This window comes from Humulus lupulus, chromosome 3, assembly GCF_963169125.1.
Source record: "Humulus lupulus chromosome 3, drHumLupu1.1, whole genome shotgun sequence".
NCBI classification, from domain to species: Eukaryota; Viridiplantae; Streptophyta; class Magnoliopsida; order Rosales; family Cannabaceae; genus Humulus; species Humulus lupulus.
The window spans coordinates 4,397,495-4,418,467 of record NC_084795.1 but is presented as its reverse complement, the minus strand read 5'-3'; the positions used below and the strand labels follow the sequence as shown (position 1 = coordinate 4,418,467).

General features: G+C 34.6%; 2 protein-coding genes across 4 annotated transcripts; both read left to right on the top strand.

Moving 5' to 3' along the window:
- The first annotated feature begins 480 nt into the window (after positions 1-480).
- On the top strand, positions 481-6,830 carry LOC133821845 (protein DETOXIFICATION 17-like). Its single transcript, XM_062253998.1, has 8 exons — positions 481-928; positions 1,548-2,092; positions 2,837-2,923; positions 3,032-3,088; positions 3,509-3,747; positions 3,836-3,954; positions 4,277-4,363; positions 6,444-6,830. The coding sequence occupies exons 1-8, from the start codon at positions 635-637 to the stop codon at positions 6,555-6,557; spliced, it is 1,542 nt and encodes a 513-aa protein (XP_062109982.1). The 5' UTR covers positions 481-634; the 3' UTR covers positions 6,558-6,830.
- Positions 6,831-10,049: 3,219 nt separating this feature from the next.
- Positions 10,050-14,246, top strand: LOC133821844 (ABC transporter G family member 6-like). Of its 3 annotated transcripts, XR_009887766.1 has the most exons (3): positions 10,050-12,988; positions 13,100-13,191; positions 13,897-14,246. XR_009887766.1 is itself a non-coding variant. In XM_062253997.1 (1 exon), exon 1 carries the CDS (start codon positions 10,078-10,080, stop codon positions 12,160-12,162), a length of 2,085 nt encoding a protein of 694 aa, XP_062109981.1. In that variant the 5' UTR covers positions 10,050-10,077; the 3' UTR covers positions 12,163-12,989. The 3 variants fall into 3 exon arrangements, 1 of the variants encoding a protein (XP_062109981.1); XR_009887767.1 differs by lacking the exon at positions 13,100-13,191; XM_062253997.1 differs by lacking the exons at positions 13,100-13,191; positions 13,897-14,246 and having other exon boundaries at positions 10,050-12,989.
- Positions 14,247-20,973: the final 6,727 nt, after the last annotated feature.

Here is a 20,973-nt window from a genome sequence, read left to right as displayed (position 1 = left end):
ATGGTTACCTACCCTATTTTTTTTTATATAATTCCTAACAAATGTTTAATCGAGGCTAATTTAGTAGTTTGCATTCACCTCATACATTAGTTCAGTTAAGTTTCTTCTCAAAATTTACTGCAAAAGTTTATAAGTTATAATGAACTATTATTACTAATTTAAATAACTAATTTTTATTGTTTTCTTAATATTTTTACAATTTTTATTCTTCAAAGATATAATTTTAAATATTTTTAAATATAATTTCTAAATGTATACCTAATAATCATCATAAAAAACATACAAGATCCAAACCTGTCTCAGTCTATCTTCTTTCTTCAGCAATTTTAGAGCCAAAAATATGGTGCAAAGGCTTGGAAGAAAACTAGTATCAAGACAAAAGAAAAGATTAAAAAATGCCAAAAAGTTAGATCTCACCTTCCCCAGCTAAGTTACCTAAAATTTTGTCATTTCATATGAATATATTATGTTTGAACTTGATTTTTGAGAACCTGAAAGACTCCAACGAATATTGGTTCATATGATAAGACAAACTTTTCTTTTCACTCTTTTCAAATCAAAACCAAGCTTAGAACTGCCCTGATATGCTAAAAGAGCAACTATACAAAAGAAAACAAGTGTTTTTTTTTTAGGTATGGAAGGAGAAGAGAGCTTAGTTTTAGAAACTTCATATGCTGCAAACCAAGAACATGGCCATGTGAGAGATGGAGAAGCATCTGATCAAGATTTCTGTGGATTGGAAGCTATTGAAGTTATCGAAGAGACGAAGAAGCAGATGAAGCTAGCAGGGCCTCTTGTAGCAGTTAGTATTCTGCAGAACAGCATACAATTGATAACTATCATGTTCAGTGGTCATCTTGGTGAGCTACCTCTTTCTAGTGCCTCTTTGGCCACCTCTTTTGCTTCAGTGACTGGTTTCAGTGTTTTGGTAAGTGGGTTTTCTCTAAAATGTCTTAAAATTCATTCCAAATGCTCATTTCTTTGTTTTTTCAATAGTTGAAATGAAGGCCTAAAAAAGTCTAGTGACAAGCTTTTCTGTCTTCTAACAGCTGGGATTTCACAATGTTAGATGTTGAATTGCTTGGTTTTAAATTAAGCCATTTTGGTAATGTTTTGAAAAGTAGGATAGGATAGGATTGGATTGGATTAAAAAATATAAGAGAAATAACTTAGAAGAATAAAATAGGAGAAAACAAATTAGATACAAAGTAGTAATTTTTTTCTTATCATCAAAATACATGAAAATAGATGATTAGATGAGATAAAAGCTATCCAATCCACCTCCAAATATAACTTTTATGTTTCAAAATTCATCATTTCATATGTAAAGATATACATAAATAGACCCAATATTCTCATTTCTACAAAATTAGTACTTCAAGCTTCTCCAAACTTCCTCTAAACACCTCAAGCTTCTTCAATCTTCCAACAGCCTAGTGACTCTTCCATGGTTTCAAATGAAGCCACTTTATAAAGATATAGAATGCAGTTTAGACATACCAAAAATTATAGACTTTTCTCTTTTAACACCCCTTTTCTTTATAAAGTTAGGAATGGCAAGTGCCTTGGAGACACTATGTGGACAAGCCTATGGAGCCAAACAACATCATCTACTTGGAATCCATATGCAAAGAGCAGTTCTAACCTTACTGTCCTTATCCATTCCCCTATCACTCATCTGGTTTTACACAGACACTATCCTCATTTCGCTGCATCAAGACCGCGAGATATCCACTGGCGCGGGAACTTTCAACTGTTGGATGATCCCGAGCTTGTTTGCCTTTGGTCTACTTCAATGCCTCAACAGATTCTTACAAACACAGAACATAGTTTTCCCTATGATGATAAGCTCTGGGGTCACAACTCTTCTCCACACCTTGGTGTGTTGGCTTCTTGTCTACAAGTTTAGCCTTGGGATCAAGGGAGCAGCCTTGGCAAACAACATCTCATATTGGTTCAATGTGTTTTTGCTTGCAATTTATGTGAAGTTCTCTGGGGCTTGCAGACATACTTGGACAGGCTTTTCAAGAGATGCCTTGAATGATTTTTTCAGCTTTTTAACACTTGCCATTCCTTCTGCAGTAATGATATGGTAAGTTTCAGAAAAACCATATAAACATATAGTATATATATATATATAGGACAATTTTTTTATAGGGGCTTCACTTTTAAGCCCTAACGGTGGGGTTCTCAGTGTTCTTGACCTTTGAACAGTTTCCAGCGCAATTTTTTTTATGACTGTGTATATTGTAGCTATTTAGAGCATCGGCGTGATTTTTAGAAAATTCTGAATAGTTTACAGTACTGAAAACTAGGTTCAAACATATTGTTGCACGCATGACTAATTTGCAAGATACTCTAAACAACTACAATATACACGGTCATAAAAAATAAATCGCACCGAAAACAGTTCATGAGTCGAGAACAGTGAAGAGCCCCACCGGTAGGGCTTAAAGTGAAGCCCCTATAGTTGTTTAGAGCATCCTGCAAATTTTCAGAAAATTCCGAATAGTTTACAGTACCGAAAACTAGATTCAAACATGTTGCTTTCCACGCGCATAAAAAAAATTAGTCACGCGTGCAACAACATGTTTGAACCTAGTTTTCGGTACTATAAACTATTCAGAATTTTCTAAAAATCACATTGATGCTCTAAATAGCTACAATATACACGGTCATAAAAAAAATCGCGCCGAAAACTGTTCAAAGGTCGAGAACACTGAGAGCCCCACCGGTAGAGTTTAAAGTAAAGCCCCTATAGAAGAATTGTCCTATATATATAATGTATATTTTGCTATTTGTCATGTTACTAAGGATAACTTTGAAATTAAGGCAGCTTTGAATACTGGTCATTTGAGATGGTAGTACTATTATCTGGTCTTCTCAGCAATCCAAAGCTAGAGACATCTGTGTTGTCAATAAGGTATTCATAATCTCTTTGACCTCTAATTCTTCTCTTGTTTTTTATTTTGGCTGAAATGAAATAGATCCCATGCAATATTTTTCTGTCATTAATTTTCCTTTGTTCTAGTGTGAACACAATGTGGATGGTATACATGATCTCTGTTGGCCTTGGAGGAACCATAAGGTCAGTGCCTTCTCTACTTTCAAATTCACTAATTGTCATTTCCTTGTCTATTTTTCCTTATTGTATTATGATATTGATTGAAGTGGTGGTGATTAGCTCTAGTCATGGGTGCATTTGAAGAATAGATTTGAACAATTTTCATTGAGTGATTTTGTTAAAAAAAAAAAAAAACAATCCAATTACTTATATAACCCCCAGTATCATATAGCTTAATTCTATTGAAAAACTCCAGATAATTTTATCATATCTAATCCCTATCTTCATGTATGTCAATGGTAAGAAGAAAAAAAAAATTAACTTTGTATCCAACTTGTTTTCTCGTAAAATGATCAACTCATTCATTCTTCTACGGTTTTTCTCTTGTATTTTGGAATCCTATACAATCCCACTATCCAAAAACCGCGGTGTATTGTACAACAGTACAAGGGTGTCGAATGAATTAGGAGCCGGGCAGCCACAGCGCGCACGATTAGCTTTACTCGTTGCAATTGTGGTTGCTTTATCAGAGGGTGTCTGTGTAGGAATAGTAACAATCTTAGCAAGCCCTATTTGGGGAAAGCTTTTTAGCAATGAGAAAGAAGTTATCCAATATGTTGCTAAAATAATGCCACTTCTTGCACTATCTGATTTCTTGGATGGATTTCAATGTGTGCTCTCAGGTAATAACTTTTTGAAACAAGTATTCAAGTTCAAATTCAAATTCCCCCTGTTGTTTTCTGTGACTGTCTTATGGTACAAACAATGTAGGAGCTGCAAGAGGGTGTGGGTGGCAAAAGCTTTGCGCATTTATTAACCTTGGAGCTTACTATGTTGTAGCTATTCCTTTAGCTGTGTTATTTGGTTTCTTCTTCCATATCGGAGGCATGGTTGGTATTTCTATACGAGTAATTAGTGAAAATAAGTCATTTTACAATGCTACACTATAAAATAATATTTTTTTGATAATTGTTTGCAAAATGACTTTTGTCGAGAATTTCTGATAAGGTATCAAGAGATGTTTCAATGATGATTTTATAAAAAAAATTATCATAACAAGACTATTATATAAAGTTATTATAAAAAATACAAAATAGTTATTTTGTCAAACACCCCAATATATATATATATATATATATATACATGTGTGTACTTACATCTATATATGTCCAAATTTGAATTGTGAATGAAGTAATTGAGATTCATTGGCAGGGGCTTTGGATTGGGATAATATGTGGACTTTCTATTCAAGTGATAGCACTTACCACTGTAATTGCATGCACAAATTGGGAAAAAGAGGTACTTGTTTTATCTTCTTATAGCACTCCCAATGGCTGATCTACTATATTTTACCTCAAACTTTTACATCACATCATACATCAGTTTCTCTATATTTTCTCACAACATTATTTAAATATTATATTTTTAAATATCTTTATTAATTAAAATAATAGAAAAATGAAATAAAGAATAAACAAATAATTAATTTAGAAAGAGAAATAATAAAAATGACTAAGATAATAATAAAAAATGTTTGAATGGGAGGTAAGTCTTAGCTACACGTGGAGTTAAAAATATAGTGAGCTAAAATAGAGAAACGGTTTAGCTCATCCCGTGGAGTGTGTGTTTTTGATGATTTTGAGCTAAATTTTATAATTTTAGCTATTATAACTCACTCATTGTGAGTGCTCTTAGAGCACTCCCAATGTGTGCTCTACTCCATCCTTTAAAATCTCTCCAAAACACACATTTTTCTATTTTACCTCTAAGTTTTACATTATACCATACATCAGCTTCTCTATTTTTTTTTCTCTATATCATTTAAATATTATATTTTCAAACATTTTTTATTCATTTCAAATATTTTCTTTAACTATTAATCTATATATTTTTCAATACTAATCTATATTTTTTTATTCTAATTATTAATATTATAAAATGTCATATTTTGTATTAAGTATATGTAATGTTGTGCTAAAATAAAAATAAAATATATTAAAAGATTAAATATAATAATATTATATAAAATATAGATAAAACTCTTTTAATATGTATATAAATATATATAATATATATAGAAAGAAAAAGAAAGATGAAATCTATAAATATATAAGTTTTATTTATGTTTATATATATATATATAAAGAGAGATAATAATATAATATGTTTACATAATAAATAGTGTAACATAAATCTAGCTAAACACTATAGACAAGGATAAAACATTTATTGTATGAATTTTTAGTACTCCTTAGTTATAATTTAGCTATATAGTAAATATAGCTACTCCGTTGGGAGTGCTCTTAGAGTTTATGTAATGAAGTGATGAACTTGTCTAATGTGTTAGAGCACTCCTAATGGATGAGCTAAAATGTGTTATTCTTTACAATATAGAGAAAAAATAGTTAGCCTTCCAATGGATGATGTAAAGTTATATTTTTTTACCTAAATGAATAGTATTTCTTTATATGTAGTGAGATACTATTCATCAAGCTATAAATATTTTATTATTATTTTTTATAAACTTTTGTATATATACATGAGTGTGATACTATTATATTTAATTATTTTATTTCTTAAAATGAATAAAATATTTTACAAAATATAATATATAAATAATGTAGAGAAAAAATAGAGAAGGAGATGTATGGTATAATATAAAAGTTTTGAGGTAAATTATAAAAATGTATGTTTTGGTGATATATTTTGTAATACACTTTTTTTATAATATTTAGCTAAAACTCATAAAAACATCTTCCATCAGCTCTTTTATACATATATTTATAATAGCTATGCACAAACTCCAATTAATCCATATCTACATTTACATATCCTTTATATAATATTTTAATATATTTTTATAACTTTTCTCTCTCCATTTAGTATATATTTATTATTTCTTTTTTCTTTTTCAATTATTTTATTTTACTTTAAGTAATAAAATATGTTTTAAGATATAATATTTAAATGATGTAAAGAAATATATAGAGAAACTGATGTATGGTATAATGTAAAACTTAGAGGTAAAATAGAAAAATGTGTGTTTCGATGAGGTATTTTAAAAGATGGAATAGAACACCCATTGGGAGTACTATTAGGCCTAGCTAAGTGGCTATGCAACAAATTTTTTAGTTTTTACACGTTCAAGGAACTATATCCAAGGTTATTGTTTAGATTTTTAGACTAATATAAGAAGAGTTTAAGATTTATGTTTTGATGTTGTAACTTGATAAGATAATGAAAAAAAATTGAAGCTGTTATACACATTTCACAATCAATCTTAGTCTCACTCTCACAACTATTTGGTAATCCATCTTTTCAAGCATCTGAACTTTGGTTTTTCAAATGAGTTTCAAACTAATTTGAAAGATTCTTTCAGGCAATGAAAGCTGTACGAAGAGTCCATGAGGCTGGCAGAGCTATTGGCATTGAAACAGAGAATTTGCTTTCAAAAGAAACCAAAGTCTCCCAACATTCCCACTCAACACCATGACACCAATATTCCCATGAATATTATACCCTTCTTATAAAATTAGGATCCTAAGACAAATAAAGAAAAAAAAAATGTTATTTTTCTAATTTTTATACATAAAACGATATTTTTCTAAACTTAGGAAGCTTTTCTATGTAAAAATTAATGTATTTCTTAAATTTGAGATCTCGAGCATGGATCTAGTCCGCTTATACTCAGACACGACCCTACTTGATAGCCAAACTCATTTTTTGACTCTGGCTTTCACTAATATTTCTAAACGCATGCACATAATAGCGATTGTTTATCATTACAATGTTATGCGTAAATGTACATATATTTAGAGTGCGCTTGGAAAGCTAACCTGTTATATTGGAATTATGTGGAATTCAGGGTAATTAATTAATTTGGCGTGTTTGTCTGATCATGTAATGCAATTTGAGGTAATTAAGGGAACTCAATTATACTATCAAATTCTCATAGCCTCGTGAGAATTTAGTGTAATTACTAATTACTATCAATTTTATATGATATTTATTATATTATATTATTTTTTTGCGTAATTACTGTGTTGTCAAACATGACAATAAGAATTCATAAGTAATTACCACTTGACATCCAAACACACTTTATCTTTTAAAATATAGTGTAATTACTCACATATGTATTACACGACCTAGTAATTACTATCATTTCATCTTGTATTAAGGGTAGATTATGTAACAGAAGACATGTATAATGTATTCATGCATGTTTATGGACCATGCAAATGCTTCACATATAACATATAAACATTGCACGTTCTTCACTTTGCTGCTCAAAATTGCTTAGCTCTTACCTGTTGCAGCTCCTCTTGTGCCTCTTCCAAAGCACATTGTACCTTCTCGACAGGCCCGGCCCTAGCACAGGCAGATCAGGCCTGTGTCTAGGGCCTCCACACAATGAGGCCTAATTTTTTTTAAAATACTATTTTTTTACATGTGCAAAGGCCATCAAAAATTTGAAAAAATCATTTTATATATAATTTTTTTAAAAATAATAAATTTTGTATAGTACCCCTTCCACTCAGGTCTAGCCCTACTTCTCGACCACAAAAGATAGCAATGGTGAGGAGCCAAGAGAGTTACTATTAGCGCAACACAGCTCTCGGGAGCATTGTGAATAGTGAAAGCATCCTCAAATAATTGAACTCGTCTCAATCGTCATGATTAAGCACCAAACTATCGATGCAGTTTTTGCTAATTATAATTTTAGGATATTGGCGGCTAAAATATATAAATTGTTATAAATATAACACTTAAATGCGAAGAATTTTTTTTACATTATTTCAACTATTTCGTACTTAATAGGTATCTCACATTAAATTTTGTCTTAAATATAATCAGACATCAATGTGTAAGCATATCATTGGTCAAAATTAATACATTTTAATTTGTTATATAAAAATTAATTAAACTCCTAAAAATTATTCAAAAATACTAATTTTAATAGATAATTTATTCTAGGTGTTTATACTTTTTGGACCATGTATTTTGTCTTATCACTTGTTTTGACCTTATATTTTGTCTTATCACCTGTTTTGACCTTGTGTTTTTACAAATTATTTTTTGGATTCTGTGTTTTAAAAAAATAGCTCAAATGGAACCATAAACCTAATTTTGATGAATAAAAAATTGAATACAACAACACAGTTTTTAGGTAGAATAATAGTATTTTTGTTTTAAGTTGTTAATTTGATTAATTATTTGTGACTTTAGTTCAAAAAACTTTGATCAAAATCAAATATAGAGATTACTTAAATTATTTTACAAAATACACAAAATTCAAACAGATAAAGAGGCAAAACGCAGTGTAAAAAAAATATAAAACTTATTTTACAGGATTTTATATTCTCTCTTATAAGAATTACTACAACTATTTTTTCATCCTCTTATATTTGTTACACATTAAATACATTCAGAATGGTGTGCATAGCCTCTCATCATTTATATTTTCTTCTAGAGTATCCTTTAAAATAATTAGATATTAATTTTAGATTAACTCTTTAATTTTTATATGACTAAACCAGCCAATATTTGATCTCCAATTATCCCTTTCTCAAGTGTAACTGATAAGCCGGAGGAAGGTGAGGATCACATCAAGTCATCATGCCCCTTATGCCTTGGGCGACACACGTGCTACAATGGCCGGGACAAAGGGTCGCGATTCCGTGAGGGTGCGTAACTCCAAAAACCCGTCCTCAGTTCGGATTGTAGGCTGCAACTCGCCTACATAAAGCCGGAATCGCTAGTAATCGTCGGTCAGCCATGTGGCGATGAATTCGTTCCTGGGCCTTGTACACACCGCCCGTCATACTATGGGAACTGGCCATGCCCGAAGTCGTTACCTTAACCGCAAGCTCTTTAAATTAGCTTTTCCTTATTTAAGCAAATAAATTATTTTATATATAACTAGTAATGCATACGGAGTGGGGAATTGGCAGGTAGTGTTCCCCATCCCTATCCCCATTTATATTTTTAATCCCGTCTCCGCCCCATCCCTGCTTATTCCTCATCAAGGGCGGGGGTGAGGAATCCCCTATTGGGGGGCAGGGAACCCACGGTGAACCCATTTATTTAAAAAATAAATTTTAAAATAAAAGTCATAAATTATATGTAAATTAAAATATTTCACAATAATTATTATTTAAAATAGTATACATTATCCTAAATAAAATTTAAAATATTAAAAAAAAATTACTACTATACTATAATAACACATAAAAAAATATATAAAAATTTAAACGGGACCCTGTCGGGGCGGGAAGTGTTATCTCCATCCCCACCCCATATAACATTCAAGAATTGAAAATTATCTCTGTTCCTCATTTAGACGGGGATTCCTCACCCCAAACTCGGGCCCGTCCCCATGGAAAAAATGTGCATCCTATGTGTAACTTTCTTTGGCTGGTTCTATTTGTAGTTTCAAACTAACTAAGCTTTTACATATAATTGGTTTGCTTAATATGATGTTTTGACATCAAACATCACATAATTTTATATATGGAAATTGCTAGGTTTCACATTTACGATAACTATATTATCTTGTAAATTCAATAGCTATTCTTTTGTCTTCTTATTTTTCCATTTCCTTCTAATAACAATCATCATAATGTACATTTTGGAACCAAGCTAATCACCAAAACCCATCAAAAAGAAAACTTTCTTAAGTTTATACGTATACGTTACCACCTTATTTCACAATATAATTTGACCCACGTGACAATAATTAGTTATTTTATATATATATAAAATAATCAAAACTTAGAAAAATATAATCTGACCCACGTGACAATAATTAATTATTTTATATATATAAAATAATCAAAACTTAAAGAAAAAGAAAACTTTCTTAAATTTATACGTACGTACATGCATGATAATCAAAACTTAAAGAAAAGGAAACTTCTTTTCAAGTTGTTTTGTAGTGAAGTGCAATTTGTATAAATGTGTTTTAGAGTAACATTACTTTGGTTTTAATTGTTAGAGAAATCTATATAGAAATGGAAATGGAAATGGAATTAGTTGAGTCTCAACCCAAAAACGACATCGTTTTACAAGAAGAACAACAAGTCATTGACATTGCCGGTAATGTCACCGGAAACGAACCAGAGCGGCCACTGTCCTTTGTGCTCTGCTTCAGTAACCTCACTTACAGTGTCAAGCTTCGTCGTCCGAACAAGTTCAACGTATTCCGGCGGAGCACGTCCGTACCACCGGAAGAGAAAACGATTCTGGATAACATCTCCGGAGAAGCTTACGACGGCGAGATTCTGGCACTGTTGGGAGCAAGTGGTTCGGGAAAAACGACATTGATCGATGCTCTCGCTAATAGAATTGAGAAAGAGAGCTTGAAAGGAACCATAACTCTGAACGGAGAGTTCGTAGACTCGCGGCTCTCGAAGGCCATTACTGGGTACGTAATGCAAGATGATCTCTTGTACCCGATGCTTACGGTGGAAGAAACGCTCACTTTCGCGGCAAAGTTCCGGCTTCCGAGGTCGCTACCCAAGTCGAAGAAGAAGGCACGAGTTCAGTCTTTGATAGATCAGTTGGGGCTTCGAAACGCTGCCAACACCATAATCGGCGACGAGGGCCATCGTGGAGTCTCCGGCGGAGAGAGGAGACGAGTTTCGATCGGCGTCGACGTGATTCACGACCCGATTCTTCTGTTCCTAGATGAACCCACTTCGGGACTCGACTCCACTAGTGCGTTCATGGTGGTGAAAGTTTTGAGAAGAATCGCCGAGAGTGGAAGCCTCGTCGTTATGTCTGTACACCAACCGAGTTACCGTATTCTTGGCTTGCTCGACCGTTTGATCTTCCTCTCCGGCGGGAAAATAGCTTACAGTGGTTCTTCCACGAACCTTACTGAATTTTGCTCTGCTTTCGGCCACCCGATTCCGGAAAACGCTAACCAAGTCGAGTTCATGCTCGATATGATTTCTGAGCTCGAAGCTTCTCCCACCGGAATCACCAGCTTGGTGGAGTTTAACAATCTTTCCAGCTCCGGCGCCGACTATCGTCAGGTTCCACTACTCAAAGAAGCATTAAAGGCGGGCATTTCCAAAGGAAAGTTTATAACATCTAACAACGAAAGCATAAGCAGCCCGATCAACGGAAAAGTCTCCGGTATCCGAAAATTCGCGAACCCCATATGGATTGAAACGCTGGTTCTGACGAAGCGTTCGATGCTCAATTCTCGGAGAACCCCAGAACTATTCGTGACTCGTTTGATCACTGTTTTAACCACTGGTCTTTTACTGGCCACCATTTATTGGCGTCTCGACGATTCTCCAAAAGGGATCAGAGAACGAATGGGATTCTTCGCTTTCGCCATATCCACCACTTACTTCTCGAGCTGTCAGTCTCTTCCTCTCTTGCTCCAAGAACGATTCATCTTCACCAGAGAAACCGCCTTCAACTCGTACCGAAGACTCTCCTACGCTCTCTCCCAAGCCATAACAATCCTCCCACTCCTACTGGTTCTCTCGCTCGCGTTCTCGACGGCGACGTTTTGGGCAGTGGGACTCGGCGGAGGACTCCGGGGCTTCCTTTTCTACCTCTGCATCGTCTCAGGTTCGTTCTGGGCCGGAAACTCATTAGTTGTATTCCTCTCCGGGTTGGTATCTCACGTGTTGGTCGGGTACACGGTGGTGGTGTCCGTCTCCGCCTACTTCCTCCTCCTGAGTGGATTCTTCATCAACCGGAATCGGATTCCCGATTACTGGGTTTGGTTCCATTACCTTTCTCTGATCAAGTACCCATACGAGGCTGTTATGAGGAGCGAATTCGAAAACCCGGCAAGGTGTTTCGAGCGAGGAGTGGATATGTTCGATGCCACGCCGTTTGCTAATGCACCGGCCGCCGTGAAGGAGGTGGTGTTGGGGAACCTGAGCACGGCGGTGGGACTCAATGTGACGAGCACCACGTGTTTGAAGAATGGATTGGATGTGTTGAAGGAAGTAGGGATCACTGAGCTGAGTAATAAGTGGGAATATTTGGCTATTTTGGTAGCTTGGGGATTGTTTTATAGGATTCTCTATTACATTTCTTTGTTGATTTTATGGAAAAATAAGAGGAAGTAAATTTAGTGTAATGGCTTTTGGGAGTGTCTTTATTATGTATGATTTTATTTAGTTATTAATATTGTTATTAGTGTGTATACAAGCGGTAAATCCAGCATGGGGCGTGGAAGGTTATGATCTTTTTGTTTCGGGAGGAATAGCTTCTCATCGTATTGCAACGGGAACTTTGGGCATATTGGCGGGTGTAAAACCTAAGACTTTTTCAGGTTGAAAAGTCAATTATGGGAGGGAAAAAAAAAAATTTAAAATCATATATGTGATTGTTTTCCTTTTCTTCTCCCTCCCTCCCGAACCTTTCTCTTTCTTCTTCTTCTCTCTTTTTTTTTTTCTTTTTCTTTTCCTTCCTTTGTTTTCTCTCCAAACCAGCCACGGCAAGCTTCAGACCAGCCACCGTCGGAGCTCCATTTCTGACACGCGCTGGAGCTGCAGCTTCCCTGACCGGCGATGACGGAAACCCCAAAGTTTGGTGACCATCGGAGCAAGGACGCGCCTGTACGGCCACTCCGAAGTTTTGCCGTCCAAACTTTGAGGTGACTTTCCGGCGAACTCCGACCACCGTTCGGCGAATGGGTGGTACCGTTGGAATCAGCATCGTGAAAGGATCGTCGCCCACGAAGTCATCCTGGTCAACTCGCCATTTTTCTCCGGCGAGATTTTGGGTATCTTCGCCCCTTTGGAAGCATTTTCCGGCGACACCGGAGGTCATTTGGGCGAATGAGCTGTACTTTCGTGATGTACTCATCGAGATGATCGTTTTGATATATGCTATGCATATATTCGTCGACGTTTCCGGTACTGCCACCAACCGCTATAGTGCACCGCTTGGGTGAGGTTCCGGAACTTGAAATTTTAAATATGATCATATTATATGTCATTGGACACGATTTTGAATAAGGAATGATATGATGATAATCGTTTGCTCATTTGGTGCACGTAGGAAAAGCGTGATATTAAAATCAGACTAAATCATTCTAAGATCATCGATAAGCTTAGGAGCGTTGCTTTGGGCTCGGATTAAATTCTAAAGAGGTAGGGACTCAACTAGACTATTGGACTTATTTTACTCATATTAAATTGCATTCAACATATTCCAATTTTGATATTTATAAAATGTTTGAAAAATTGAAAACTTAACCTGCATGTTTTCTGATCTGTTCTGAGGGCACCGAGTGCCAAATATATATTTTTGTTCACTTATTTATGCATGTTATGATTTTTGGGTTTATTCAAATGTAGCTGTTATGCTGCCCAATTTTCTAAAATATAAAGGGAATATGTTTGTTTCTTTTAATGTTTACCTGCATTTGGTTATACTGATGAGAGCCATAGTGGTCATGATTGGTGCACGTTGTTGTTTCACGACCTAGTCTCTGTGTCATCATAGGTAGATCAGGTGTCCACTCACCTGTAGGTGTAAAGACCTAGTATCTGTATACAGGAAGTGTTCTGAGCCTCCCCCTTGTGGTGGTTATCAGGTTCGGCTACCCGGTTTAGGATGTCGGATTTTCTATGGTGGGTAACGGGAACTAGGGATCTAGTGGACGGTGTGATGTGCACTTGTAGCTATGCTCTTATGATTATTTGTGGTCTCTCTATTTTGGTTTATACATGATGATGTATGTTTTGTTTTAAAAAGCTAACCATGCAGGGGTTTTTATTGAACTTTTGAGTCTGATGTTGTTAGTTGCTTTCCTACTGGGCTTTATAAGCTCACCCCTATCTTTCCCATTCCAGGAGCCTAGTGAAGCGAACGTGGAAAAGTATGAATTGTTGCTGAAGCCAAGGTGTTTAGAGCCACAGTCCTATCTTTTGAACATTGTATGTATTTAATTTGGAACCTATCGGTCTGTACATCTAAATTAGCTATGTCTTAGTTAGGAATGAGGAATGGTGGATGCTAAGTATTATTTCGGATATTTTATGACTTATTAAATTTAATTGTTTGGTGACTACATAACTGTTGGGATATTATTATTCTATGTATTAAGATAAATGATCCTACTTTTATCCGTAATATTTTCATATATAATTATAGGAGTTATTCCATTGTTTCGACTTATAATTATAGTAATATTTAATATAAATTAAAGGATCATTTATAAAGACTATTTTCCACCGAGGTTCAAAGTTTGACCTTTGACCACCCAAGTTATGGATATTACAAATCTGCCACGGCCTAGGGCTCGGGTTGTGACAGCGGGTCTATTCCATCTTAGTGTCCGTCCACCCCAACGTCTATACAAAGAATTACGTATGGAAAATATTGAAATTGTCCTTTCCTGTAGTATCATTGCGATCTTTTTTGCAGCTTTTAGAGTTGCTGGAACTATGTGGTATGGTTCGGCAACTACCCCGATTGAATTATTACCTCATTACATGTTTGGACCTTGTGTTTTAACAAATAATTTTTTGGACCTTGTGTTTTGTAAAATTGTTCAAATAGACTCCTAAACTTGATTTTAATGAACAAAAAATTGAATATAACAACACAGTTCTTAGACAGAATGATTATATTTTTGTTCTAAGTTGTTAGTTTGATTAATTAATTGTAATTTTAGTTCAAAATTTTTTTATCAAAATCGGATTTAGGGGTCTATTTGAACTATTTTAGAAAACACAGGGTCCAAAAAGTAATTTGTCAAAACATAAGGTCCAAACAGGTAATGAGACAAAACACAGGGTCCAAAAAAGTATAAATCCTTATTATTATTATTATTATATTTTTAGTTTTTAGTTTTTTCATCAACAATTGTTTTAGGAATATTTAGATAATTGCTAAGGGATAATACTGGTGCCCAACACCACAAGTAGGTAGCATAACGCTATTGGTGTAATCCAATATTGGGTTCTACTTATTTGAATTTAATTAGGATTATGAGGTATTGCTAATCAATCATAAGGCGACACTTCGTGTGGTGTTGGACAACTTAAGATGCCAAATAGCAACACTCAAATCTATATGTGCCAAATAGAATAAAAAGGGTCTAGGCCACCCCATATAGAATATTACTAAGGCACATATGGGGGAATGGAAATCTCTTCTAAAAAAATGTATGTTTCTAACATGTAATAATGCAATTATTTGTATTAATGATTAAAATTAAAGTGTCCCACGTGTTTTATTTTAAATTAAAATACATTAGAAAGAATATTAAATTACATCAATTATTGTATTTCCCATTAACTGCTTTTGTGATTAACAATATTATTTGATATGATCACTAATACTAGCTTACTCTAAATAGTTAATTTTAATATTCTAAAGCTAAATAGTCAATATTAAAATTATTCTAATTTTAATATTATGAAATTAGAATAATTGAGATGAATATTAACTTTAACCAATCACCATGTTGTGCATAGCAATAATAATCTCATATGTATAGAATCAAAGGATGAATTCATGGATCGTGACAGTGAAGTCCATTATTCAATACAAGAATCATTTGGGAATGATTACAATTACCACATATAGTTGGACATTGTATCTTTAAGATATTATCATCTAAAGCAAATATTTTGCATTAATTATTTAAGTATTGTGGTATGTGACACATTATGGACAATATGTGACCAAGTTATTAAGATGACTACATGTAGTTTAATCTCTTTTGAATTATTGTTCGAACTAAAGTAATGATTTGTATTATAATTTAACTCTTTCAATAATTTTATATAGATGTGTCCTCCAATAAATAAAAAAACTATTGTTCCAAGAATAGATCGGTAAACTTCCAAGAAACAAAATGCATTCATGAAATTTTGGACAAGATTCACAAAATAAAAATTCATAAAAACTGTTATCCAAAAAGCAGATATGGGTAACGTGGCAGGCATTTTCAACACGTGGCTAACACCTGGCAGAAGTCCTGTTTGACCATCGACCAGAGAGATTCCCATGGCGTAACATTTGAACTTTATATACGACCAGCTTGGTCGTATACTCCGTATATTTGGAAAAAATCTTATGCAGTTATGATCATATCCGAGATTGTCTGTAACGCCCCAAACTCCAGGGACCGTTACGGTGTGCCTTGTAAACAGTGCTAAACTCGCTAATCGAGTCATTTGGCCAAAATCGTGAACTAAGTATGATTAGCGGTTTAGGGATTAAAAACTTTGGTTAGGATGTAACGTTTCACTAGAACGTTTAATTTATACATTGAGATCCCGAAAATAAGTCTCAGAGTTTATTACAGAAAATATTTACAACAGGCCGTTCTAAGCGGCAAAACAGGGTTCAACCCTAGTTCCACTTTAAACCTCGGCCGTGGCGGACGAGCAGCTGCATATGTACACGTCATCACCTAAGCTCTCCAGCTCAAGGATGGCCCAGCTTCCTCTTGCCTTTACCTGCACCACGTAGCACCCGTGAGCCGAAGCCCAGCAAGAAAAACACAATAAAGCATGATATAATATCAACAACGATCATAATAATCATTCAGGACTATCAGTCCAAACAAATAGGTGACAATAGCCAAAAGTCACAATATTGAGCATCGCTCCTTCTAGCCATGTGACGATAGGGTCACCAGGGCTTAACTGACAAGTGATCCTTTCATAAGTTTGATTAGGACAGGTGCATGGTGAATGGTCACCAACATAACCTTCCTCCCGACCCTAGAGTCGTGCAATGGATAGCGTCCCTTGGCCATGTGACAAACAGTCACCGGGGTCATATACCTTGGCCATAAACATCGGGTCGTAGACCAGGCAAGCGCTTAATAGTTCTTCGACCTTAGGGTCGGTCCCGCATTAATGCTATAGAGTTATTCAATGCGTGATCATCGACTTTAGAGTCGGTCCCTGACTAGTCAGTGTCGTTCACGAGTAAGACATGCCACTAATCATATATCACATGTTCAATATCCATAAACAAGGTATTTAGCATGCTCACTAACAGATACCAGTACAATTAGGACCATGCACAACCACAGAGGCTCAAGCTTTGAACAATCTCATACCCAGTATACAAAGCATGTCCTAATCACATGTTTCTCATGCACCGTATGCAATATATCCAACAATCCGTCATGCACCTATAACAGCCATGCATGTCACGTTTAATAGTCAACCAACACGCATCAAGAATAGCCATGCATGTCATACATAATAATCAACCGACATGCATCAATGATAACCACACATGTCATACTCATTAATCAACTAACATGCATCATAATAGCCATGCATGTCATACTCATTAATCAACTAACATGCATCATAATAGCCATGCATGTCACATATACACAGGGTGCAGTTTTCTTACCTCAAAGCCGAGCTAGAACGATTAAAAGAACGACCCTTGAGAACGATCAACTTTTAGTCCTTTAGCGGTCACCTGGTCATAACCAAATATAAGGTATCATTAATAAAAATGATAACTGAGGGTTCCCAAACCAAATCCCAGCCCCCGAGACCTCAAATACTACCCAACCGGGTACTAGGTCCAACCCCGAGGCCTATGGTAAGAATCCCTAAGCTAAAAACCACTTTTTAGCAAATTTGGCCTTAAGGGCCGCGGCCCCCAAAAGCTGTGCCGCGGCACGCCTCCAAGCCCCATCTACCAGACACGCTTGGGCCGCAGCACGCAAAAGCCGTGCCGCGGCACCGAGCCCAGTTCAGCCTAAAACCAGCACGCGAACTCAGAATTGCCCCTGCGTTTTCCCTTAGAACCAGCCCCTCAAATTAGCCCAAAAGCCCTTCCAAACACTCATTCAAACCTCTAGACACCACCCATAACCTCCCCTCATCAAAACCCAATCTAATCACCCATCAAAACCCCTTTGAATCCAAACTTCTCACAAGAATCAAAAGCTGAAAACCAAAACTTGAAAACAGAGCACACCTGAATTCATTGGCTAGAACTCACCTTAAACACAGTTTTGAATCCCCTTTGATGATTGCTACAGGTTCCCTAGCTGCCACCTTTGATTTCCAAGCTTAACTTCTTGATTTGGGCTCTCAAAATTCAAAGAAAAGAGAAGGGGAAATCTTGTACGGGATGGAAGAGAGAATGAGAGGATAGGCTATGTTTTACTCTGCCTTCCACAGCCTTCTAAACCTCATGCATATCCAAGCCAAATGACCTAAATGCCCCTAGGTCTTTTAAAGGCTTCTAAACACTCTCAAGGGTAAAATCGTCCTTTACAACCTATCTCGTTAATTATAATTAACGCTCTCCAATTCCTACTATTCTCAATATTCCCAAATACCATTAAATCATATCCTGTTACCCTTTAATTCTCGGTAACGCTCTAATCATTAAATTCACCCCGAGACTCACCCCGAGCCCCGAACTTAAACCCGTTATGACTAGACCGAACACTTACATCTCATGATCGTCTCATGTCGAATAGCTCGAACCAATCCACCTTATAATGTGGCTATATTAGTCAATCACAAACATGCACCCAAAATATACAATTACGCCCACAGTGGCCAAATTACCAAATTAACCTCATAATTAACATATGAGCCCATATGCATGCATTCACCATCATATAATAATATAATTCACATAAACATGCATATAATCATTAAATACTATAATAAATCAATTATGGCCCTCCCGGCCTCCTAACCAAGGTCTTAAACCTCATTAGGAAATTTGCGGCATTACATTGTCTCTCATGATTTCCTGAATATCCGACTAATTAGGAAAGTGATGGACCCAAAACGGGTATGTTTAAAAATTTATATATCGCAAGCGCACGAATCGTCCATATAGAATAGTGATCGTAAGCAAGGATGTCGAACCCAAAGGAGTTGTCTAAAATCGAAAATGAAACTATTTTAAATCAAAAGTAATAAATTCTAACCTAGTTCCAAAGATTGATGAGTTTTAATAGTATGAACATAAAATGAAATATTGAAAAATAAAGCTTTTTAAGATAATGAAAATAAACCAATAATGAGTTGAAAATAAGTATTAAAAGAAAAGATTATTAAGATACTAGAATCCACAAAATGTAAGTTTAATAATATTTATTAGTATATTGATTCCCAAGTTTTAGTGATAGTTAAAATAATTTAAACTATCATTTTCCAAAAATATTTATAATTTTAAGCACAATTTTCTTATAAAAAGATAGGATTTTTCTTCACTTTTCAAAATTATAATTTCAAAGCATTTAGTGTAAATCAATCTAATGAAATAGCAAATAAATCAATGAACATTATTTATAAGGCAAAACATAATATTTTTGTTCTAAGCATGGATGTGTACAATTTAATGACACATCTTACACAAAGAATATTATGTTTATGCACTAATGAAGAACAAAGTGTAAAAATGTTCTAACAATCTAAAATACAAGATATTTAAGATGAAAGAAATATATGAAGAAGAAAAATCCATAGACTTTGTTGCATTACAAGGGAAATCAACATACAACATAAATATTACCTAGTTACAAGTTGCTTCATCATGATCTTAATAATCTTATGAAAAAGATTAGAAGCACATAACTAGAATATAAATTACAAAATAAATGACATACATACTTGCAAAATGCTCTTGAAAAACCCAAATGGAAGAGAGAATGGTAGAGAGAAAATGAGAGAAAAAGATGGTAACCAAAAAATTAAGCACCCCAAAAATGGTCTTGAAAGTCCATATTTATAGCCAAAGTGAGTTTATTAAAATAATCAATTTAAATTAATTAAATTGATTAGATTAATTAAATAAAATAAATATGGTATGTAGAGGTAAATTATAGGGTGTAATGATGATGTTGTGGTGAAAATGTGTAGGAAAAAGGGTAAAAAGTTGGCATTTTTGTCATAGGGGACAAAGGGACAAAATGCATTTTTGTTGGGCTCAATAAGGGAAATGGCAGCAATGTGGTGGTTGGGTGTTGGAGGGGGGGCCACGGGTTGGGCCTAGAGTGGGCCTCACGTGGTTGGGCTTTTGGAGAAACACCATTTTTCTTGTTACTTTCTTTCAAAATTACCATCTTTCCTTTGATTTTCTTGCTTTTCAATGGCAATAATTTTCCTACACAATAAATTATAAACTAAATTAAAATTAAATATTTTCATTAATAAAATATATCATATAACTCCCATGAAAACATTAATTAAAATTTAATTTACATAACATTTAATTTCAATAAAATCATATTTTTAGCATTCAAACTAACAATACTAATTTTAAATAATTAAACTACAACATATTATAATAACATATCTATAAAAACATATAAAAATCTAGAAAACTACAATAAGACTAATAAATTAAAAATTACATAAAAACTTAATAAGTTAATTAAAAACTCATGAACTAAGCAACAATTAGCATGTAAAACATGGTAAAATAACTCTATTTTGTAGAGTTATCAGAAAGAATATATGTAACTGATTCATGTAATCCTTCTTGAGCCTATAAATAAAAAGAAATAGCTCAAGGAAGGGGACTTTTTGGCTAACTTGAGTTCAGACTTTACAAGAGAATTAGAGCCATCATATTAAGATTGTATCATTCACCTCTCTAAGGTCTGTGAAACTCAGAGAACCCTAGTTCTTTGATCACGCCTTTGAGATTCAATATCAATAATAGCTTAAGTGGACGTAGGTCATTACCAATTCTTAGGGTCAAACCACTATAATATCGTTGTGTTATTTATTGTTTCTCCATTAGATCTGCTTCAATACTTTTTGTCATATCAAATATCCGACTCCGTGTCAGTTGGCCAAAACGAGGGTCAACATTCTGGTGCTTTCCTTGAGAGACGAACTCAAGATTGTTGAAGCAGTAATGGCAAAAACAACAAAGAAGATTGGGCAGGCGGCTGGTGCTGCACCATCTCA

Excerpts from the sequence above, each read along its gene's own strand:
- LOC133821845 (XM_062253998.1), top strand. The coding sequence starts at position 635 with ATGGAAGGAGAAGAGAGCTTAGTTTTAGAAACTTCATATGCTGCAAAC. Across the intron at positions 3,748-3,835 it reads ATTTCAATGTGTGCTCTCAG|GAGCTGCAAGAGGGTGTGGG; the intron begins GTAATAACTTTT and ends CAAACAATGTAG. Across the intron at positions 3,955-4,276 it reads TCTTCCATATCGGAGGCATG|GGGCTTTGGATTGGGATAAT; the intron begins GTTGGTATTTCT and ends ATTCATTGGCAG.
- LOC133821844 (XM_062253997.1), top strand. The coding sequence starts at position 10,078 with ATGGAAATGGAAATGGAATTAGTTGAGTCTCAACCCAAAAACGACATC.